A 24,201-nucleotide genomic window follows, 5' to 3' on the forward strand; every position below is an offset into this window, starting at 1 on the left:
GATGCGTGGAATAAATGGTGGAGGAATACGAGGGCAGCATAACAGAGAGGGAGAAAAGGAGAGTGACACAGGCCACTGGAAATGATTCAAGCACCCTTGCCGCTCTGAGGCATGTGTGTGTGTATTTGTGTATAGATATATGTGCGTGTGTATGCGTGGGCGAGACAGACTCGAACAGGAGTGATTAAGTACAAGGAGGCGGCCAGCCAATAAACAAGCAGGCTGTGTTCCATTCCTTAATGAGTTCCCTATCTATGCTCTCGCTTTCCTCCTAGCATGCGTCCTTTATTTACTGTCCTTTACATTATCTCATTTGCCCCCCCCCCCTCCTCCCACATCCCATTATCATTCCTCTTGCATTTTCCACTTGTCCTCCCTTTTCAATATTTTCTGCCTCAATTCCTTTTTTATTTGTGGCTTTACTATCCCACTTCTTTTGTTTTCGTTTCTCTTAAGCTACCCCCTCTGGCGAGTTGGAAAGTAGGAGAGGACACAATGTCACACTTTGTTATGTGGAACACTAGCATGGCTAATTTTCACATATTTAGAAGGCTCATCTTCACAGTGTTTCTTGTTCTCTTTAAGGCGAGTGGGGGAAAAAAAACTCGAAGGCACAGGCGCTACTCAAGGATGGGGGTGGGGTTATATTTGGCACACCACATTATTTCATGTGGCCCCCAAAGTTAATTAAGAGTTCATGTTTGATGCTAACTATCTTGATACAAACTCTCTTTGAAAATGAATGTCACCACTTCAACTAGCTTTACAACCTTAAGCACCTTAAAAATACTCCTTGAACATGAACTTGGCTATTTAGCGCAGTTGCGAGTTACTTTATAATCACTTGGCGAATTTCTACTACCTTTATTAAGATAGCCATGCCCACTCCCCGAAAAAATGCATTCATTGGTGTGTGACGGTATCACCTGAACTTGGCTCCAATTGAACTGTCGCCTTGTGTGAATCAAATTAACGCCGGTTTGATGGAGTTAATGGGATTAGCGTCAAGCGCACAATGCCGAAGAGGCCTGTTGATCTGGAAGTGGGCCATGGTTTTGGTTCTTTCAACGTCTCGCCGGGTCTCCTCAGCCAGCTGGCAGGAGCTGCTGTGCTTCCATTATTTGCAGCAACCTCTCCCGCATTTGGTGGATTTTATTTGCCTTTTTTTATATGAGTGGAAGTTATGTGAGAGCTATGAGGCCTTTTTAAATAATTAGTCCGATTTATAGCGGATGATAGGCTGAATAATTCACCTTTTTGTGCAAGTCAGCACTTCTTTTTTTCAGTATTGTGCCATCAATAGTGTTGACACCCCTTGCAACTCTTGCAGGCCAAACAGCATGCATAGATCAACGGTAGAGTGTAAAACAGACAAACCGGAAAGAGTTTTACAATTCGAATCATGACGTAAGAGACATTTGAATTGCTCATAAATTGTAAAATATTGATATTTTTATTTTTCAAAAATGCAGCAGAAATGTTTTTTGCTTTGACACAATCTAGCCAACCACGTGGTCAATATGAAAAAGAATATTCTCTCGATCACCCGTTTCACTGTTGATTCAATGAGATTTTGTATATTTTTTTTTTTGTTGCAAAAGCTCTTATTTTGCAATCTACAATTTTACATTTTTTTTGCGGTGGTTCAGAGGCCAGTTAACTAAAGTCTGTTTTTAGGATGAAACATTGTGGCAAAGTGGCCGAGTCGGAACAATGGTTTGAGGGAGCGTACGGAAAACACAAGATGGGAGTTGAAAGGGTTAGTGAAGTGAAAATGCAGGTTGGCAAACTTTCCAATGTGCAACAGCAACGTGACTGGCCCTTTGTCAATTTTTGTGGCAGCTATGAGAGCAGCGTCATTTTAGCGACGTGACTGCTTAATATGAATGGACTGATATTTATTTATTTGAAACGTAACGCGGTGACGCAAAGTGACAAAAGAGCCCTTAAGCATTCTGTGTGAATCCAGCTGGATAGGATCCAAAATCTGTCCAAATTAGAGCAAGAAGATGAGGCCTGACTAAAAGAACAACAATGTCATTCAGAAACATGCCTTGCAAGGGTGTTTTAAATGTTTACGTTGTCTTTAACGACAGATTTCCTTTTTCCGAGATGAACGTGAAATGAATTGGAGCCTTTATAGAGCACTTGTTGAAACATTTGGAAGTTTAAAATTCAAATCCCAGGAAATTATTGAGGACATTAGAAAACGTTTTTATTACTATCATATTAAAAATGATGATATACCAGTATAAGATACATTTCTGTCATTAAATTTAATTATAGTTCAGCATAAGCATCATCTAATTTTCAGATTGGCTGGAAATTGTACGGTTACAGTTCCTTGCCCTATATACGGCCACATAACAATTATCAATAATAATTATGAGGGGGAAAAACATAGTGACTAGTGTGTCAAATGGATGAATGGCTTTAGTTATTTTCCTTTTTTTTCTTATCAGAATGATAAGATCATATTTTAAATTTAATGCAAATATTTTTTATAATGTTGGATAAACACACAAGTTAATTGAACAAACTACAATCGTGTCGAAGTGGTTACTAAGAAAATATGAATTTAAGAAAAAAATGTCTCACAACACCCCTCTTATTTTTTTTTAGTAATTATTCTTCCAAGGGATATTTTTGATCATTTATTATTGGTGTGAGCAGTGGAGGTAGAATCTTGGATTGCTCGTCTTTTTTTCCACAACACCTCTGATTAATCCAAACAACCAGCCTTGAAAATGACTGCATTGAACATTTTAGGAATTTCGGGGCGGACGAAGGGGAAGGAGGGCAAGCGACGTTAATGGTTGGCTGGTGCTCAGTCATCTTAGCAATGTTGCATTATCTACACAATTCCATCTCGTCACCCGGTGGTCGACGGGACGGTGTCCCGTAATGTCGACGACAAAACAAATATACCGAGACGATTACAATGAACCTCGAAATGATATCGGAGAGCAAATGAAGCCTTTTAAATACTAAAGTAGGTGAGCGAGCGAGACATATAACCAGCCTTGCTTCGGGACATCTATACAATAATAGAGTAATATCAGAAATGAAAGCAATAATGTGGTTAAATAAGTCAATGCAAGATCAAGTAAATGCTATAAATCATAATAGATCATCTCTCCATTCTATTTACAGTAGTTGAACAAATAGCTGGTAAGATTGACGCTCGCTCGAGTGGAGCATCTTGGAGGGCCGGTACGATATACCCCTCTCGGTAAAGTCGAAATCTCACATCGCCTTCAGCTAAGGTTGTTTTCTTTTAAATATAGATTCCCTCCTGCTCTCCTGCTGATGTTCTCTTCAGCTCAGCTTGTTCCGCGGCAGATCTCTTTTTGTTGGAAAACAGAAAAAGAGTGCTACATTCACATTTTACAGGTTGTTCAGTTGGACATCCTTTGGACGTCTTGCGGTCTCTCGCTCCTTTTTACAACTTAAGTCGCTCCCAGTCAGAGAGATAGATACAAGTTGCAGAACCAGGAGGCGGAGTCATATCCAAAGTTTCTGTTTGCTCGATCGCTCCCTAAGCTGCACGACCTAAAAGTTAGTCCACCGCTGACCGTTCCTGATAGAACGAACGTTTCCAAAGCTGCCGTGCATCTCTACTCCTTCATCAGCTCTCACACAGCTGTTGTCTCCTCCTACTGCTATGTCTCTCCATCTGGAACAATCCTGCAGGGTCATTAGTAGAGGTATTTGCGTCCTATCGTTTTGTGTGTACGTGTGTGTGATGTGTGTTTGTATATAAGCATGTGTGTTGTAATTATGTCCCGCTTGGGGCAAGATTCTTGCTGCGGTTATACACGCGTGGTGGAGTGCGTGTGCGTGGAGATGTGAGTATGCGGCAAGTGCGTATTACTATACGGGCTGTGGTGCGTGTAGCCCTGGTGGGGATGGCCCATCCTCATTCCCACCACCGACCCGGGCGTCATGGGGGTCATGGGGGTGGCGGGGGTAACGGGGTGCGAGCCCGGCGTCACGGGGAGCGAGCCCGGGGTGAGCGAGGTCATGAGGGGGACGTCGTCGGGTGAGCGGCGAAGGGTGAGGGTGTAGTCGGGCGGACAGGTGAGGCGCACCGTGTCCAGGGTGCTGTAAATGTCCTGCGTGTCCAAGCCGTCCAGAGCGTCCAGCGTGTCCAGGGTGTGATGGTGGTGCGTGTTGTTCCGCTCGTCCGCCGACGCCGCATCCGACTCCAGCTGCTTTACCTGCAACGAGCGATCCGAACGTTAAACCCGAAGCGGTCGAAGCGGAGTTACGACAGAGAGCCAAGAAATCTCAAATCGTCTGTTCCCATTCAAATGAATAAGAATGCCACTAATGCAGTCAAGCTGATCACAGGCCTTCTTCAATAAACCTAAAAGCAATCAGGGAAGAAAATGCAAAGTCTATAAATGTAGTGTTCGTCTCCTGCCATTTTCCTCCCGCAGTCACGATTATGAATAACACAAACATCACATCGATAATGTGCTCATGGATAAAAAGAGACTGTGCGAGATTTTAATTTGTCACACTAGACGTACCCGTGGGGAATATAATAGACGCGGGATAAAAGCGGATATTCCAAATAAAGAGGACACAAAAGCAGTCGAGCCGTAATGTCAGTTCCAAAGGAAATGTGGCATTTAGCATTCGTTAACACCACGTGTGAGCCAACAAACAGAGCAAACAACGGGCCAAATAGTCCACAGATGACTTGGAATGAGAACTGAGTGAGGCACCTGGACACAACTCACACGTGCACATGTGCCCAAACACACACACACACACTCATTCTCGCTCCAATGGCAAGCTATGTTTTGCAGATGCGCTCTGATGGCAGCTGATCCGCTTGCGAGAGGACCATAAAGATCCTCATGCACCAAAAACCCTCACATGGCTTTGTGTTGGTTCCAATGAAATTGTCTAATTAATCGCATTTCTGAAAGTTTTTTATGTGGCCACTGGCTCCAGATTGTTGTACTTTGCAAGTTTCGTTTGTCAAGCATGACAGCAGCGACTCAAGACTGATCTATTTTTGGTAATCTTGAGGTACCAACCGCAGTGGTTAAAGGACGGCGCTGCAGTCTTATGACTGAGTGATGGAAATTTGTCACTTCAATGCAAAAGCAGATTAGAAGAAGAGCAGAAACAAATCAGAACCAAATGTGACTTTACTCCCAGACAGCTTGTCTCCTTGTGACAAACAGCCGCAAGCCGAGACGAATGATGACAGAAAGCCAAGCCGAGATCAAGGTTAAATCGATCCACTGAACACAGACGTGAACTTTTCACGTGGTGTTAAAAAAAAAAAAAAACGCCGACTCACCTGTAATGACATGAGTCCTTCACCCTGAAGGTGAGCGGCGACATCCGCGGCCGTGATATCTCGTCGTGGGGGAGGGAGCGGACGTGGTCGGCGATGCTCCAGGCGTCGCTTGTCTTTCTTGTAGAGTAGAGCGGCGAACGCCAAGATGTTAAGAAACAACAGCGACGCTCCCACCGCGATAGTCACGGAGAGTTCCGTCGAATAGTCCTCGTTGGCGACGTGGACTCCGTTTCCACCTCCGCCCTGTCCCAGAGCGGATTCCGGAGGCTGTTGCGTACCTCCTTGAGACCCCGGGTGACGGGTGCTACTCGGAGGCCATCCTTTGGAGAGGCGCTTGGTGTATGAATAAGGGGTGTCGTCTTGCGGGGAGGGGCTGTGCGTAAACGAGGACACCGACTGGAGGAGCTCGTTGACGTGATGAAGGTGAGGAACCAGTTGGAGCCAGAAAGAGATCTTAGTTGCTCGATAGTGGTCTCTGACACGGGGCTTCAGACCAATGTGGAGGTAGAGCTGCTCTTTCGGGGTGTACTTGGACCAAGCCACCTCCTCAAAACGGTTCGGTTTCGTGTGGATGAACTTGGTGTCTTGAGGAACGGGCTGGTTGGGGTCCCTGGAAAGGGAGACATTACGTATTAGCTGTATTTTGGTTCCATTACAGAGTATGTGCAACAAATGAATGACCAAGTAAAATATTGACTTTATTTCTTCTTAGGAGAAAAAAAATAGAAAATGGAGAAAGCCCAACATATTGAAAATGAGACACGTCACAGTCTCGCAAGAAAGATTATTATTATTATCAGTGCTCTATTCCAAGCCTCAACCAAGTCATCCTAGGACAGCTCTTGAAAGATGCCACTGATGACTCACTCAAAGTGGAGCAGACAAAAAGAGTTGCCATTGATTCATGTAATTACAGAGGAAATGATGAGAATGACAAACGTCCGCATCAAATCTGCTTGGTTGACTTTCAAAAGCCTCAGAAAGTTGCATTCTGGTCCTGTTTCTTTCGGAAATGACATTATCATCTGAACCGATTATCCTCACCATGGACTGTAGAATTAAAATAGACCTTCATTTCACTTTCCTGTCCTGACCGCACGTCCGTGCTCCTTTCAATAACAGAGATCTTGTTAGGCTTAGAAGGTCTAATTGAAATGACGGGCCAATGTCCGAGGAAAAATGTCAACTCAAAAGGAAGCGCTGCATAATTATATAATGACAATTAAGAAAACATGAAAGAAAAATTGCGTGCAAGCTTCCAAATAATAGCCCAGCAAATAAAATCCAAACATGCTTCTTTAATACTTGAATAACCACGCTCTCCATTAAAATTCCACCAAGGCATGGCAAATATCCACTTAACACCCCAGTCAAACAACACGTGCGTGATCAAACGACTCCAAATATTATTCATTCATATGTTTTCACATTAGCAAATGCCAGTTGAGCCGCCAAAGACTTTTTCTGCCTGAGCTTGTCCACACCCTCTTAGGACTTTTCTCTCATCATTTACAATCAATAGAGCAACTGCATATCTTTTCAGTCAATAGTCAAGTAACACGACAATGATCATACTCGTAAGAAAAAAAAGAAAAAAAGACATGTTTCTGTCAGAGAAGGAATCTGTGTGATTCTGTCTGCATGCAACTGTGAATGTCAACACTGTTCTAATTGTGTATGTCCTGACTTAGCAACGTGCCACTGAGATTTAGATGAAGGCCCGCTCGGCTACGCTCTGTGTAAAGCGCAAGAGGGTCTCAATGGAGCGAGCCTCCGATGGATTAATTACTGGGAAGGAGCACTGAAAGAGGGTCCATTCTCAACAAATGCTTTTATCTCCTATGTGGTGTCAGAGCAAAGAGATAAAAGGTCTTCTTATCAGGCCCTCTTGTCACCTTTTGAACGTTCTCATGTGGAGTCTTTCTGGAGTTTCCTCGGCCACTAATACTCTTTCATTTTGAATTGATTGAATTGGATCTAGAGAAGCATTTTTTAGCAAGTGGCAGTTCATTTTGACGTTATAAAGGAGGCGGGAATGACGGCATCTCATTTCATTCATCAGTGAAATCTTATGGTGGTTTGAGAAGGCGGCTCGGATTCCCCCAGTCGCACTCCAAAGAAAAGATTCAAGGTGCCGTGGTGACAGCGGATTTAAATCACTGCGTACATTTCAAGAGTCCTTTGTTTCCTTTCCGGATGACTTTAAGTTCAGATTTACGAGGCTTGACGAGAAAGAAGATGATGATAATGTATTTTTGCTTATGCAGTGGAACCATTTGGAGTTCAACCTAAGCTTCCTGGAAAAATAACCGTAAAAAGGCAAAATAAACTTGAAAATGCAATCATGCGTCAACATAAAATTATGAACATAAACTAAATCTAAGCAGACTTATCTGCCAATATAATGAGACATTTTGCTTCTTAGAAAATGTGATATTGATAAAAATGTGAAACCGATTGTTTTCAGCTTTGGAGGTTCCATTGTAATGATTGTGAGAACAGGCTGTTCATTGAACTTCCCTGACGTGCGTCCCGGTGTGTTTATGAAGGACCTCGTCCCGACTGGAGAGTGCGTCTTTTCGTTTGGAGGCTTTACCGTTGTCGTATGTGAAGTGTGAGGGCAGCAGAATCGACAACGTATTGTTACGTACTGTGCAAGGACAAAAGGCGTGGCGTTTTATTGTACAATGAAAAGTGTGCACATTGTGCGCCTGCGTGTGCGCTGGCTCCTGCCTGACGTGCAACAAAGAAAATGTGACTTCATGTGAGGAGGTGTTTGGGTTTTATGAGCAAAGGCAGCAGGAAACTTGGCTCTGTTATTTGTCTCATGGAAGAAATTTGCTCTTGTGCCGCCCACACAACCAGCGTGATCACAACGCTAAATCATTTTCAATTTACTTTTTGATGATTATGCTTTTTCTTTTTATCTTTATTGGCTGGGCATATTTTCAATTCTATGGTAGACATTTTAGGGCTGTTCATCTTTTAATCTGAATATCACATCAGGACATTCCAATTAGAATACATCCATTGAGTTCCAAATGATCCAGTTGTGAGTGTGGATATTGGTTTATGTGCCCTGTAAACTAGTCCAGGGTGTACCTGGCCTCTCACCCTAAAATCGGCTGAGATATGCTCCAGCTCACCTGCAACCCTAAGGAGGACAAGCACTATAGAAAATGGATGCATAGTTAATAAGAGAACACGTTCACAGACTATTGTTTTGCTCGTGCAACCTGAGACTCACCAGGAAATCAATATTACACATTATTATCCACTATTGACTCGACTGGCCATGTTAACGTGTTCAATTACCTGCAATAACAAGAATGTCTTTGGGATGTAGGAGGAAGCTAGAGTGCCAAGGGAAAATCTAGAATTGAATTTAGTATGTCGCAGCGATGAGGCAGACATGCTAACCAGTAAAATTCTACGCTGCCCTATTGACTATCCGCTCAAAATAAAAGTGCACCGTACTTTGATTCTCAGTCATGCTAAGATGGGGAAATGGTTTCTAGTAAACATGCCCATGCGTGGTAGCAACAGTGGTCTGGCCAAACGGGGCTAGCAAAGTTCCGCACTGCAGCTTTAAAAAAAGAAAACAAATTACAAATGGGTGTCTTGAAGGGCTGATATAAATAGACGTGAGGAATGCTGAAGCTGTGCTTTTTGTCTTTTGGCTTCTTGCTGTAGTCAGTTAAAAGACAGAACATCTCCTCTGAGGGCAAATCAACGCTTCCCCCCCACACACGAACGGGCTTTTGTAACCACTCACCCCGTCTTGGCAAAGTTGGTCCAGTAGGTCATCACCACGGCGCTAAGCATCACGTCATTCTTGGAGAAGTTACAGTTGAATAGATCGGTTGGACCCACCATGGGCACGCCAAACACATACGGCACCTAGGCAAACACACAAAGAGCGAGTTTAGTGCGACAGGTTACATGGGTTCTCTTGACAGGAAACCGAAGCTTAAATGACTCATAGCAAAATGTGATGTCACAGTGTCAGCGGAGGCAGACACGTCTTCATGCTTCAGGGAGCTGAAAGTCATTTCGCTAAACTCATCTTCAGCTTGACAGGTCGCCTCCAATCATTTTGGGCCACTGTGGCCGTGTCCTACTATTCCGAAAGCCCCACATGCGCAGAAGTACACATACTGTGTACTGACACGGAGTATTTCAGTGTATATGGATATAATATATGGAATATAGTTATAATCGTTTGGGATTTATCAGTAGAGATAGTTTTGACCTTCTTTCTTTAAATTCAGTTCATTTAATTAAATGCAGGTTTGTTTGTTTTTATAGGTATTGATTTTTTTTTTTAATTCTTTGTTTAGTTAAAGGTTTACGTACCTTTATAATTTGTGGGTTTTTTGTCAACCATTTATAAGCCTTCCTGTTATTTTTCTATTACATGTATGCCATGTGTCATCAAAGGATGAATAGTTCTACTTGATTTTAATTTTATGATAGAATTTTAAACGTGTTACTTAAAATATTGTACGGTTAACGTAGGTTGTAACAAATTAATTATTTAAGGACTTCAAATCAAATCAACCGTGAAGTTCAACGATGGACTTTCCACGTTATATTATTAATTAATACTACGAGTCAGCCCCTCTTAAAGTGAAGTTGGTTTTATCATATCATTCATTCAAATTAGGTATAATAGTAGCACTTCAAAAGTCTCCAATAGTTCTCTGCATCTTTTAAATCGCTTTAACCGTTAATCTTTTACATATCCTCGGTCTGGTGTCGACAATAAAAAAATCCAATCTCCACGTTGTGGGTTGAGCGTGGCTGACAGTGGGCTACTGCTCACAAGAGATTTGCGGTTTGCCAGTTTTATTATCACTGTAATATATAACATTTTCCACAAGCGTGATTATTACCGCAGGCAACCGCCAGCGCAGCACCTCTCCTCTGTTGCTAGATTTATGTTGATCAACCCCAGAAAGCAGTCAAGCACACATCAGAACCCGTTAGCTGCAGCTATGCTAACATTAGCATGTCCGCCCCGTGAAGCGCAGTCCATTTTAATGGAGTCGTAAAAGAGCGACGAAACAAAGAGCTACATTTTTATGAAGGACGAGGAGAAAGCTGTGTGTGCGCAGGGTCGGCCTTATCGGCACGCTTTCAGGATTGCGGCCTGCAGGTGGGCGGGAGGAGATGCTGCCGCAGTCCATCTCCATTAGCTACTAACATTCTGCCTTCTAGCTACTAACACCCAGCCGGAAAGTCTTGCAGAAAGATAGTTAAAGCATATAGTCCTCAATTATTGTTCAGTTAAACTTTGATTTGGTTGATTTCCAAAAAGTGCTCCCTCAGATATGGCTGGTATCAATCATCGGAACGTCTCACATGTCAATCATTATAGCAGAACTTCTTATAAATTCTCATAAGAATCAATTAGAAACAATAACATTTGACATGACAAGTGAGTAGTGGCAATAAATGTTGCTGATGCACCTTTCACATCGACTCTGACACAATACCAAACATCAAAACACAATCCACAGGAGCATATGGAAGCTAACCGATTTACCCCGTGAAGCTAACGTTGCTGTCTACAACTTCACTCAGTGCTCCACATCACATACAGAAGAACTCAAAAGCATGACACCACTCTGTAGTTATCCAAATCAAAGTCATACATATGTTCACAGACAATTGATCAGTTCTTCCATGATCATGACAATCATAAACCCTAACAGTGGACAAATTAGTTTGACAACTGACTTCACATCATTCCCCTGAACAACTTGGACTCCTGGGTAAGCATATTTTCTCTGGAAGCAGTTGCAAGGTCATACTGCCACTGATGAAGCAACCTGACAAATAGTGAGTTGAAATGACACAGACTGGCAGGCTTTTCGGAACGTCTTTGTAGCTCATCCCCAGCCTCAAACAAATTTCAATCATACCGTCCTCGTCCGTAGTAAAGCTTTTATTCTGGCCACAGATGGTGTACTTGATTAGCTGATCCAACTGTCCACAGCTTTTTTTTACTGCCACAAATTAATATTTTGTACTCTCATTATTCCTACAATATTTTGTGACCACAGTTAAAAAAATGCTACCCCCATGTCATGCATATCGGTGAAAATCTGTTCCATTTAAGGACACCGTTTAATTAACAGTATTATCTTACCTCATCGCCGTGTGCCGAATCTGCCCAGGGCGGCGTGGCTTCACTCTGGCAGTGGTGGTAAAAAGAGTAGAAGTAGGTGGGTGAGCCGTACTGAGCGTGGAGATCCGCCGTGGCGATGGCCGGAGCCACCCACTGGTGGTCCGTGAAGAGCGCCACCAGAGTCTTCCGTCGGGTCTCCGCGTTGTCCCTGTCGGCCCAGTCTGTGTACATGAACCTTTGGATTTGAAACACCAAAGGCGTGTCATGTTAGCCAATCAATTCAGGACATCATCAATCACCAATAACTACATCATGGATGGATTTTGGTGTCTGCCAATTGACAGCTAGAAAATTTGATGGCTTCAAGTCATCACAAACGAATGTAAACTAGCTGCCGTGTCACATGTTGCAGGAAACGGAAGGACCAAGTGCACTTCTGAATCATTTTCCAACAGTTGCTTGGCAACGTGATTGTAACAAACTACCGTTGGAAAAACATCCATTAGCTCTCAAGCAAAATAGACATGACGTGCTAATGTATTACAAAGCTGTTTCCTTTTTAAGCCTCTATAATAAGATAATAAAACAGAAAGATATCAAGAAAACATCAGAACTTGGACAGGTTGATGGACCTAGACGAATCAAAGTGGAATCCTAATTTATGATACGAGAAGACTCATTTATCAGAATCAGAATCATTAAGATCGAATAATAGTCATTGGGGTCGTGGTTCAAATGCCGAAATCTAGATTTGTTTGAAGTTAAGAGCTCCATCAAGACACTGCGGGACAATTCATTTACCTTTTTTATGCATACATTACTGCTTTACAGTCAAATCCTATATTTATCGTAATTGCACTGTAGTGCGTGACTTCAGAAACTGTTCACGTATCTAATTGGGGATAGAATCATGAGCCGCATGCCCTGCAGAATTGCCGTGAGGGAAATCAGGGTGCTATTTTTAATGCATTTTAAATGTGTCTTGTCATTGGACGTCAATTGCCCCGATCACATGGACTTTGCGGTTAATTAGCAAAATAGAGGTGTAACAGTGTTCAGATTGTGTTCAAATTGCAAGGCTGAATTGTCTAATAAGTTTCAACATCTTCACCTTATACTCTCTCTGAGCGTGTCGCGCCCCTCCGGGTATCCGTACAGACTATCCACAAAGTCCGACACGGCAAAGTCAAAGTCCTCAGCCGTGACGCCGTCCTCTGAGTCCACGATGCCTTCCACGAACTTCACCCCCTCGCCCTGATTCACCCCCAGCATCACGTCGTAGTTGAGGAATTCCCCCTGCTCCATCAGGATCTGCGGGTCGTCCGGTATCACGTCACCGTCGATCACCGGGGCGAAAGCCGTGTGGTACTTGGCCGGCGTGACGTGCTGCTCCACCAGCTCTCGGTAGCTGCGGCCCTGGAGGCAGGCCACTAGTTGGGTGCTGTCGTCGATGCCGCAGCCCACCCGCTCCCCCAGCTGTCGGGCGTACTTGCTGGGCTGGTAGTTGACGGCCCAGCTGGCTAAAGCGCTGCCGCTCTGGATGATGGCCCTGTGGAACAAATCTGAGGCGGACAGCAAGACAAATTAGAAGTGAGAAGAATACATTTATTGCAGTTGCAGTTCAAACTGAGGGTGGGGGGCTCAAGGGGGGCCGCTTGGAATCTACCTAGCATGTGTCCCTCACAGCTCCAAGGCTCAGTTTGATATCGGCTCGGATTTCCTGTGTGAGGTTTACACGTTGAAACCCTCACCCTAATTTTAATCCAGGAGTGAATTTGAAATTTAAGAACCCCAATCTATTTTGAAATGCATACCCAGTTTTGAAACCCCAACTTTAAGCCCATACCCTTGACTTGTAGTAAGTTCTTGCCCCATAGGAGTGAAGGATACATTCATGCACGGAGGATAAGTGCCCTCTTGTAGTAAGTAAATGGAGAACACTCAGACAATACAGCTTTGCATCTGACAAACAGGTTAATAATTAAACGGGTGGAATAATGCGGCTCTTCAGACTGAGCCACCCGAAGGGTTTGTGATTCAAACTCAAGGCGCCATGATTCTCTCCTTCCATAGAGCTTATAGGGTGCCGTATACAGATAATGTATACCAGGCCGTCCCCTCGCTACGTGCTTTGGTTGGCCCAGCGCAATATATACGGGGACTTGCCGCTATGCCAACGGTAGCGACAACTTAGATTGAAGGCTCCAAAGCTAAAGTGAAGATCATGTTTTCTAAGTTTGCCGCTCAAAGAAGAGTAGAGAGAAAATCAGGACTCTGTACCGATTATCAACTATTAATTTACATCTAAATGGAAATGACGTTTCATTTTGGTTTGACTATTACAGAATCAACAGAGAGAAAAAATCTAATTTGAGTACCACTCGTAAAAAATATTGTCTAACATGGTGAAAACAGTAGTGACCGCAACTTTAGTTTCTTCCTTACCCTCGGAGTAGTGAGACAAAGTCAGGAGACTGACGCAAGAAGCTCCAGCTCCGGACCCGAACACAGTCACCCTGTTTGGGTCTCCTCCGAAAGCCGCGATGTTCTCCTTGACCCAGCGCAGAGCTTGGATCTGGTCCAGCAGGCCGTAGTTCCCCTTGGCCGCTTGGTCCCCTGTACTCAGAAATCCTGCAGAGGCACACACAAGGTGAATACAGTAATCATATTCAATAATGTGTTTATACAGTAAAGCCACAAATCAATAGCTGCTCGAAATGTAACTCTGGTTTGAAACTTTTTTTCTAATTTGCTTTCAACTCATCCCTGGGCAAGTTTAAAGAGTGCACTAGATCATCTCAGAAGCTCTTTGAGTGTAATGCGAGAGGAACGAAAGCAAAAAAAAAAAAAAAGTAAACCTCATTCATTTTCTAACCCACCGGTAATCCTCTCAAACAAGAAGCATATTAATGGCCAATTAAAGCCCGTTTCCAATTTTAGGTCGCTTTGAATATTCTCTATGCGTTCACGGCAAGATCTAGGTCAGCAGTGGAATTTTGTAAGAGTGTTCAAGACGTGCTCAAGTTCCAGCTGAATACGATTAGGAGGAAGAAAAAGAAACTGCGTGTTTTTGCATCCGCCCGCTCACCTCACGCATCCAACAAGAACGAGTGAGGACGGACGCTTCCGCCCGCCATGATGGATGATGATGATGCAGGTGAGCTTAATAAAGGCGGCGTAAACACAGAAGATGGAGATGATTAAAACAAACACATGACTATTTTGGTAGCCCTGAATAGTCATTAAAATTCAAGTTATTCAACAAACCTAATGAACAAGGTTTTGCACAAGAAAAATGGCTGGGGCCACTTGCCAAGCTTTTGGAAAAACCTGTCATCTAATATGTGCAGAGCCTGGGATCAACGCTTAATAATCATTCATCATTCATCGCTACTTGTCACTTTGATTTCATTTTTCAGTTTTTGTTGTTGAATATTTTAACTGTACGAGCACGAGCATTGGACTTGTACATCTTGGCAAAGATATGCGCTTTTCGCACTGGAGGAAATTATCTTAATGATTTGCATGCCGAACTGCACTCAGAGCGTGAATATAAAATATGCTTTTAATTATTTAAGGAAACTGAGCACATAAATGCGAGTCGCATACATTTTTTTAATGACAATTTTAATACCGCTTCATGAGAACGTGGTTATGAGTCAGGATAAAACATGCTGTGTCAGCACATGTTCACTTTGTGAACACATTGTGGAGATAGTGGGCGGAAATTATGTCATAATTATTATTGTAAGTCAAGGTGTCACTTTTGGAAAATAAATCAACTGCTCACACTAAAAGTATATAAAGCAAACCCCAAAAAGCGAGTGCCCGGCATCCTGTTAATTGTAATTCAGCGAATGTGCAATGTTATTAGCAGACCAAAAATAGTATCATGGGTAATTGCACCGCTGTTGCTCCTCTCTAAAGGTCAGCGTGGTAAATAAGGAGGAAAAATTGGCAAAGTTCAACATGCATTGTTTGCATACAAACAAATGTGTTATGCAGATACAGACAGTATGCCCATTTAGAAAAAATGAGCACATGGTGTGGGTGCACAGATCTAAATTTTCTCAAAAGTCCTCAGCTGTCAAAGATGCCCCCGGACCCAAACTAATCGATACGCGATTAAACTAATGCCGCACTTCACAGTGCACATATAGACAAACAATTATATTACCAAGAGGGAACCCGAACAAGCATGAGAACAAAATCCACACAAACTGAGATTCATATCTAAACCTCTCTTATTTAATGGTATCGGGTACTCGTGGAAACTGCCAATATCAAACACTAATACCCAAAAAATATCAGATTCAGTCCTCCTCGGCAGTAGTTAACGCGATAGTGCATTGGCAATTCATCAGCTGCACTACGAAATTTTAAATGAAATTTTGCGTATCTAAAATGCGAGAAGTATTAACACTCCCGAGTATTCAGAGTGAATATTCAAATTTGTGTCTGTCCGACAAAAAGTGGTGTTGAACATCCAAAATAGAAATGCTCTGGTCACACAAATTTGATTCTAAATCCACACATACCATTTCACTCGTCATTTCTGAGTAGCGTGTTATTTTACCGAGCACGCCCAAGCGGTAGTTGAGCGTGATGACAATGACGTTGCCGTAGCTCGCCAGCACGCTGCCGTCCATCATGTTGCCCGTGCCTTCTGTGTACGACCCGCCGTGGACGTAGACCATCACGGGCCTCTGTCCGCCCTCCTCGTGGATGTCTGGCAGGAGAAGAAAGAGGATGAAGTTTATGTATGCTAGTGAGTGACAGGCCTCTCGTCCGTTTGTATGCGTCTAATCAATCGGCACGCAGGTGGATGCCAACCTGCTTACCTTAATCTATCTGCAAGTGGGTATAAATGGAGGCATGTGAGAGTGTTCCTGCTGGTGATGGAGAAATGGCAGTGTGTGCGTGTGTCAGTGCTCACCATGTATGAGCTACTATGCATGCATGAGTGCGCCTTTGTCCTTCTCACTTGCCTCCACAAGTAGAGGCGCAAAGCCCACAGCAACTGGCGCAGGTGTCTGCATTTTAAGCGACAACCCGTGCATGCCGAGCGAAGAATTACAGTGGAAGCACTACATTCGGGCACAATCTGACCCAGCACGCTCATTTCCAAAATTAAAAAAAAAAAACACAGGAAATAGAAGGAATTAAAATGATCTGTTTCAATGTCAAACTGGGGTTGTCTTAAAACCTTCAATTATGGGACAGGCAAGGTGACTTATTTGCAGCATGCCTAACAATAATAAAAGTGAAAATAGAAAGGGACGCTTGCTGAAGTAATTTATTTGCCATTTCATGTTTGCTACTGTAATTTTTGGACCAGTGACATCTCAACCCCAGCACATGTTGCCTCTCCTTTATACGTGCAGTCAGCTATGCCTCTCCTGCCAAAATACAAGGTGTCCCAAAACATTTGATATTATTCCAAAAGTTTTTTTTTTGAAAACCACCACACTTGACACCAATTCTCATCAGGCATGGCGTTGGCGGCATTTAAATACATTAATTACCTTCCTCTGTGGGCACGTAGATGTTGAGGTAGAGACAATCCTCACTCTGGTGGGTCAGGTAGGTGGCCGCTATGTCCAGGTTGGCCGTGAGCCACGAGGGCATCATATCTCCCAGCATGCTCCTCTCGTCCAGCGATTGGGGGCACACGGGCGCAAACTGGGTCACGTTCCGGATTCCGGGCCAGAGTAAGGGCGGCTCGGGCGCCTGGAAGCGCCGGTCGCCGGTGGGGGGTCTGGCGTAGGGAACCCCCAGGTACTGGATGACGGGGCCCAGGAGGTCGGAAGGCAGCGGGGTCAGGATGCCTCGGATGCGCCCCTGCGCCGTTGACACGACGGGCACCGTCTGCTGGGCCCACGAGTAGGCGGCACACAGGGTGAGGTGGAGGAGGCAGATGGCGGGCAGTGAGGAGACGAGCCCGAGGAGAGAGGAGACATGCCGAGGAGATCGTCTTCTCCTCTTCGGCTCGGGCATGGCGACGGGAGATTGGGCAATATCCGTTTTATGCTGCTTTACGAGCCTTCAGTGGTATCCGGAACTCTCATGCAGCTTGGCCCATAAACACATCGCACACACACCCCGACCCTTGCAAATAACTTTTCCCTCCTATGTATGTGTGTGTGTTTGTGTGTGTGTCATTCAGTGCCTCTGAGTGTGTGGTGAGTCACTTGGCGTCATTCCCTTTGCGTCTGTATGTGTGTTTAAATGATTGTGTGTCCTGTACTGGCGATTCCAGTGTGTGTTCATTTGAGTGTGTGTGTGTGTGTGTGTGCGTGTGTATGTGAGTGTGAATGTCTTGTTATGTAAACAGTAGCATCACTGTTCCTCTGTCACTCTCTCCTTCCGCTCAGCCCCATGACAAGCCCAAACTGCCTCCTGCAAGAGAAGAGGAGGAGGAGGGAAAGGAGGGAGCAACGACGAGGAAAGGAAAGGACAGAATGACATCATTAGTCTTCGTCAATGGAATCGAGGTGTGAATCAAGCCAAAATGTCACGCGCACGCACACACACACACACACACTGCTTTGTAAAAAAATGAAAAGAAAATTGCAAAATTGTCAGTTTCTCAGATTTTTGGGGGGTTTATATGTAGCTTTTTGTTATAGTCAAAGGAACATTATTTACTAATTATTATTATTATCAACCAACAACATAAATCCTAAATTCCAATACAGCACAGCAGTGTCTTCAGGCACAAGTTAATTTGTTCCTTGACCAGGCTCATAACTCAAAACGAGTATCTATATATATCAAAGCATCTATTCCTATCAAAATGACTAGGAAAGCCATTAATCTGTTCCAGCCTCCTCCAAACAAGCAAATAATTTTTAATGCATTTTTTATGTAAAAAATTGCCCTTGACTATATTATACTTTACAAAAATACGAAGTCTACATGTGTTGCAGCACTGTTTGTAGCCATTGCTTATACAGTAACAAACACACTGCTACGGAGATGCTAGTTGACCTTTTCCACTGTATGGTAGCATTAAGGGAGCACTTATATACTGTATATACTACACTCCCAACAGCCATAATAGACTTACATATGCAAAAGAAAACGCCGCCGTTCATGCTCACTGCTCAGCTTCAACTAGTGTGTCAACGTGTCGGGTCTGATGTGTGTGAGCTGCAGACATATGTCACTCCCCTGCTACGCCGCTGCACGCATCCCAAGACCCTGTGGAGAGCAAAGTGGTGGTGGGGGAGTTAGTGTTGAGAGGGTGGAGAGTCACGTCACACGCTTAATTAAACCATGAACACACATGAGCTCCTGACCCCGGTGGTGTTCGGAAGCCTGCATACACACACACACACACTCTCACACACACATGCGTTGTACGCTATCGCTGTTCCACACATGTACACGGTGTTTATATCCCCAGTACTGTACAGTTCTAATTACAGATACACTGACTTAATTTTATCATACACAGACACGTAGTCAGTAGAAGGTCAAACAAAGGTTGGGATTTCCAACCTTTCCCCATAGGAAATTATGGGAATTGAATTACTCTCCACCAGGGTCAGGCTGGCACCAGAATAAAACTCGTCATAGCTGTACAGGCAATTTTTCCAAGTCATGCTACAGGCGACTCAGCAAAGTTTTATTCTGAAAATCAGCTGCATCCGCCTGTGCCACTAAATACACTGCTCGCACCAGACACGTTTTTTAAATCCACGTTTAGAACTTTTTTTCATTCTTATGATTGAATGATTTTAAATCACTAAAGAAATAGATTTTATTTACACCCTATGCTGTTTTCAGTAATTTAAGAAACCTGCCTTTTTCCCCCTGTACTTTGTTTATAAATGTTATTTATTCCTTGCTTTTAAATTTTATTTTAATTGTGTAAACCGCATTGACGTAACATGTGCAGGAACATGAACAAAATTGCCTTGCCTTGGCTAAAATAACTAAACACATACGCTAGCAAAAATGAGTAGAAAAAACAAAAGTCCTTTGGGAGTTTCTTTGGAAAGGGAAAAAGCCAAAAAATGGAGGCCAGATCCTAAAACTTTCAGGAAAAAGAAAGCTGCATTTACATAAAAAACACAATCAGCAGTCCCACTTCAAATGTGCTTTTATCACTGCAGGTGATTCTTACCAAAGCCGTTCTGCATACAAGTCCGGGAAATGAGGCCTTTAAAACTGTAGCAAAATGCTTCCAATTCCAACACCTCAAAAAAATACTTGGCTCCCCAAATACCAATATGATGGCCAACACTGGAATACAGTCATATAGTAGGCCCAAGTGTTCATACTGTTTGTACGGAATGAACTCAAATTGGTTACTTAATGTACTTTTGAAGAAAATGCTTCACAGTCCAACAAATTAAAAACCCAATCTTCTCAAAATGGTAAATGGAGTGAACTTATGCAGCTTTAGCTACAGCATAGTGTCCAAAGCCCTTTACAAAGCTAAGCTAACCTGTCATCTCCCGTCCAAGAGTCCAAAGCTCCTATCCGGTTAAGGTTACAATGACATGTAACACCAATAATAAAATTATAATATTTAAGTCAGTGAAAAAATAGTGCCAAAAGTAAGCTTCAGGCATTTCTAGCATAAATGATCTCGCAAACCTGATAAAAGCACACCAAAGATTTAAAAATAAAATAAGAGTGGCATAGGACCTAACACTCTCTAAAATGGATGGGGCATAATGCAGCTTACACATTATTTGAACTGAAACGCACGTGCAAAAATAAGTTAACCGCCATCAAAATTAAAGTGAAACAAGCGATGATAGGAGCTAGGCAGAAATAAAAGCAGTTTCAAATGTTGCGCAAACTACCCTCGATAATACATGTTTAGAAGTTATCAAGTTAATAGCAAGATTGCTAGCAGCTAAAGTTAGCATTTACCCTAACCTACTGTTCGTCTCCATCTTTACTATACGCTCATTCGCCCACGTGGCAACTGACAATCATGCCTGGATCAGCGTTGCAGCATCTCCAGCAGACATGCCACTGAGAATGCTGAACAAAAGTACTGGGACATGCTGAACTGAGCATGCGGGCAAGATTTGCATGATGTCATGAGAGATCATTTATTCAGATTTTTTTAATTTGGGAGCCATGGTTTGGATTTTCTTTTTCCTGAATGAATTAATTTCCTGCCTTGAAATTCTATTCACAGCTTGCAACAATGTCAAGGTGCAAAAGAAGATGATTAGAATATTTACTCATTTGTCAAAAATAAAAGTGTATTCACAGTCAGTACTTTTTTGAAGCCCCTTTGGCAGCAATTAGGCTCTTATCAGGCTGCAGGCTATTTATAGAGACATCTTACTTTTTTTCTGTACTTCATTTTTTAACACGTGTACAAAAAAATCAAAAATAACATTTTGGACTTGCCATGTTATGGTGTTTTGTGTACAATAGTGTACAACAAAATGAATTTTAACGCATTTGGAATACATTCTGACTACTTCCCAAATGTACTGCACATAAATTTCAAGCATTCAGCAATGCGCACATCTTATAATTTGGATACACACTCTCACACACTTAAGTTCCATCTCTGTCCCACACGGGGGCTATCCATAAGCCCCCGAGCACAAGTGCAGGTTTTCCTCTCTTCTCTTCCAATGGCGAAAACAAACTCCTTCTCCATTTCGTTACACACACACACGCGCGCGTGCGCACGCACACACGTATGCATGCATACAGCTGCTATCACTCTTTCCAGACCTTAAGGCAGAATTATAACACACGCAGACGCCCAGACAGCGCAACATCAATTCAGTCTAATCACACACACGCACGTACGGACATGACAGTGTGGAGGTGATCCGCCTCGCTCCTCCCACCAGCACACCACCACGGCGGAGGAGTGCGCGCGCGCGGGCGTGCGCTGTCCAAGGTGCTAGTTAACATTCCAGTGGTGATCACACGCACGCACGCTGCTGAATAACGCTCCATTTATCAGGACAAACCCCTGCAGCCTGCCACCGTGCAAACAGCGGGGCGTCCTCGCACGCCGCATTCCCGCAACAAAAATACCAATACTGATTACCATAAAGGGATTCAAAATAAGCAATGAGTAGCTGGATTGATATTTTGATGAGATAAAATGCACAAACCTGCAACCGGCGCTCGTTGCAGAGCTGCCCGGAATGTGTGCGCACGTCCGCGTTGTTGCACCGCGTGTCACCACCGCGGCTGAAGCGCGACGCGGCCGGGGATGGGATATTTGGAGATGTGACTTCTAATGCTGATGCTGCCTGCTGGCTCGTCGTCCCCTATGAGTAACCTGCTCACCCCGCAGCACGCACAAACAAAAACACCAAATCATGAAAAACTACTCAAAAGAGACCCTCCAAAAATCACCGCAATCCTCGCAACCTGTAATCCAAACGGAATCGTGGCTGTTGAGAAATGAAGTGCTTCTCCGATGGGATGTGAGAGGCCCAGGACGAACGATCAATCTCCCCCTCTCTCTATTCCTTGCTGACTCCCCCCCCCCCCCTCCCTTTCCCTCTCTCTCCCTCTCTCTGGTGCTCCCCCTAAATGCGATTGGACAGTGATGCAGCGTGCAGCCACGGATCCAATGATGCTCACCTATGAAGGAGAGTATGTGCATGCCATTTTGTGAGGGCTACATATGCACTTGTTGTGGGGCATAAGTAAGTAAGTGCAGTTTATTAAAAAAAAAATTTGCTCCTGATCACTTTGACTCATGATGCCAAGGTGCATCGTGACCTCTTCAGGAACAGAAAAGGAGAGTCTGTCTTATTTCTATTTAGCCTTTGTCCTCCCTCAGACCAGAGAGAGAGAGAGAGAGAGAATGAACTTTTATGCGCCCCCCTCCATACAGGTCCCCCTGTTGTTCCCTGCAGGTATGTTAAGTTTAGAAGTTCAGAGTTTATGACTAGGTCGCCGCATGGCAGCAAAAAAAAAAAAAGGAAATCCCAAAACAAAAATGACTGAGGTTCTTACTAAAATGTCATGCAATTTGAAACTCATAGAAAAGATTGTTGTTACCAACCCTGCCATATTTGAATGACTGAAAAAAAAAGAGATTTCAAAAGAATGAACAGATATTATTCCAATTCAATTTTCATTTTTGATGACAGAATGAGACAACTTCAAGATACTCCTCCTCACCTTCAAAGCCCTTCACCATCTGGCTCCCACTTACCCATCCGACCTCCTTGTCCCCTACTGCCCCAACCGTCCCCTCCGATCCTCCAATACTTCACGTCTGACAGTCCCAAAATCTAAACTCAAATCCTTCGGTGACAGAGCCTTCTCCTGCACATCGACTCTGGAACTCTCTCCCTCAGTCTGTCTGTGACTCACCCACACTCTCCATATTTAAGTCCCGTCTAAAAACTTACCTCTTCTCTCAAACCTATGACCTCCCCTACCCATAACTGGTTTCCTCTTCTTAATTTTATCCCATTGTCTCTTCCCCCTCCCCCTCCCCCTCCCCTCATGTATGTCTTTGCCTTGTTCCCTGTAAGCGTCTTTGGGTTTTTGAAAAGCACTATACAAATTTAGTTATTATTATTATTTAACTTTCTTTTTTGTCCCCTTTTCCTCTTTCGATACACAAATTGAAGGGGGGCGTCTTCTTTCAGGGTCTCAATTTCCTGCAAACCCTCTTGACACGAGCTTTTATTTAATTCATGAGCAGGCCAATTAAATTTCAGTCATCCTGCAACAGGGCTGTCTGAGAGCTTCTCCTCCTCTTGCCTATTTTCCTGCCCACGCTTCACCGGCCCAGCGACACTTTTGGAGTATTTTCATTCCCCTTATCATAGGATATGGCTGAGCGCTCACATCTATTTACTTTTATTTACAAATCACTTGTCACAGAATGATTTGTCAACAGGGGCAAAAAGAGACCACAGCAAATGAGGTTAAGTGTCAATCAAAAAACACAAATAGTTAATACTGGTTTGAGGGTTTCCAAGCACCTGCAAATAAGTAACTGTAATTTTTAATTCATTAACCTTAAAGTGACATGTACTAACTATTGCCATCTACTGGCCTGGCATGCATATTGCAGCATTTTGAGTCCCTTCCACAAGTCGTTGTTGTTTAAGCAAGCCTCCACTAGGGGCACTGTTTCATTGTCATATCTGAGCTTGGCGTGATGGATTTGTGCGATTATGAACCTGCATTGTTGCAGATGCATCTGCTTTTTATGAAATCAAGTGTATAACAATAGATTCTGTGCTTGGATAGGATGGATTTTGCATTAATAGTAAGTGGTACATCACTGATACCGAAACATTAAATCAGCGTTAATTGTTATCGAATGCGCCGTAATGAAAACAAAACAAAGAGGACACAAATGTGCTCTCGGCTTCTGAGTTGTGGCTTCTTAAGTGTTTCTGTAGATTGGCTGGGAAGATTTTGCTGTATCAGCTGTAATTAGTCACTGTGGCTATAGTGACTGCTAGTTGAAGGCAGAACGTTGAGTTTTCAAATGTTTTTGTCGACATAGCGCCAAAGTTGAACACCATCCATTTCTTGGCACTGATTGATTTTTACTCTTTGTTCACATTCACATTTTCCCCATAAAATGCTCAAAGGGAGAAATCAATAAACTAGTACGTTTCATAAATTTCTCAAGTTCTACTATGATTTGCTACACGATAAATGCTGTTTTTAAGAAATGGTGAAGAAAGGTTACATTTGAAATGATTCAACCAGCACAGCTTGTACTCTTTTCCAAAACGCTATAAATCCTTATTTTATTATTCAGAGTTAA

The 24,201-nt window shown here is 43.3% G+C and overlaps 1 protein-coding gene across 1 annotated transcript; it reads right to left on the reverse strand.

Moving 5' to 3' along the window:
- Positions 1-1,430: 1,430 nt before the first annotated feature.
- LOC119115391 (neuroligin-4, X-linked-like) lies at positions 1,431-21,926 on the reverse strand. The gene is made up of 11 exons (XM_037239840.1): positions 21,825-21,926; positions 21,563-21,732; positions 18,523-18,656; positions 16,979-17,852; positions 16,030-16,182; positions 13,899-14,084; positions 12,565-13,015; positions 11,475-11,688; positions 9,096-9,220; positions 5,321-5,930; positions 1,431-4,220 (listed from the first exon to the last, which is right to left on the reverse strand). The coding sequence occupies exons 4-11, from the start codon at positions 17,448-17,450 to the stop codon at positions 3,813-3,815; spliced, it is 2,619 nt and encodes an 872-aa protein (XP_037095735.1). The 5' UTR covers positions 17,451-17,852; positions 18,523-18,656; positions 21,563-21,732; positions 21,825-21,926; the 3' UTR covers positions 1,431-3,812.
- Between the last annotated feature and the right edge of the window lie 2,275 nt (positions 21,927-24,201).

Source organism: Syngnathus acus, chromosome 21, assembly GCF_901709675.1.
Source record: "Syngnathus acus chromosome 21, fSynAcu1.2, whole genome shotgun sequence".
NCBI classification, from domain to species: domain Eukaryota; kingdom Metazoa; phylum Chordata; class Actinopteri; order Syngnathiformes; family Syngnathidae; genus Syngnathus; species Syngnathus acus.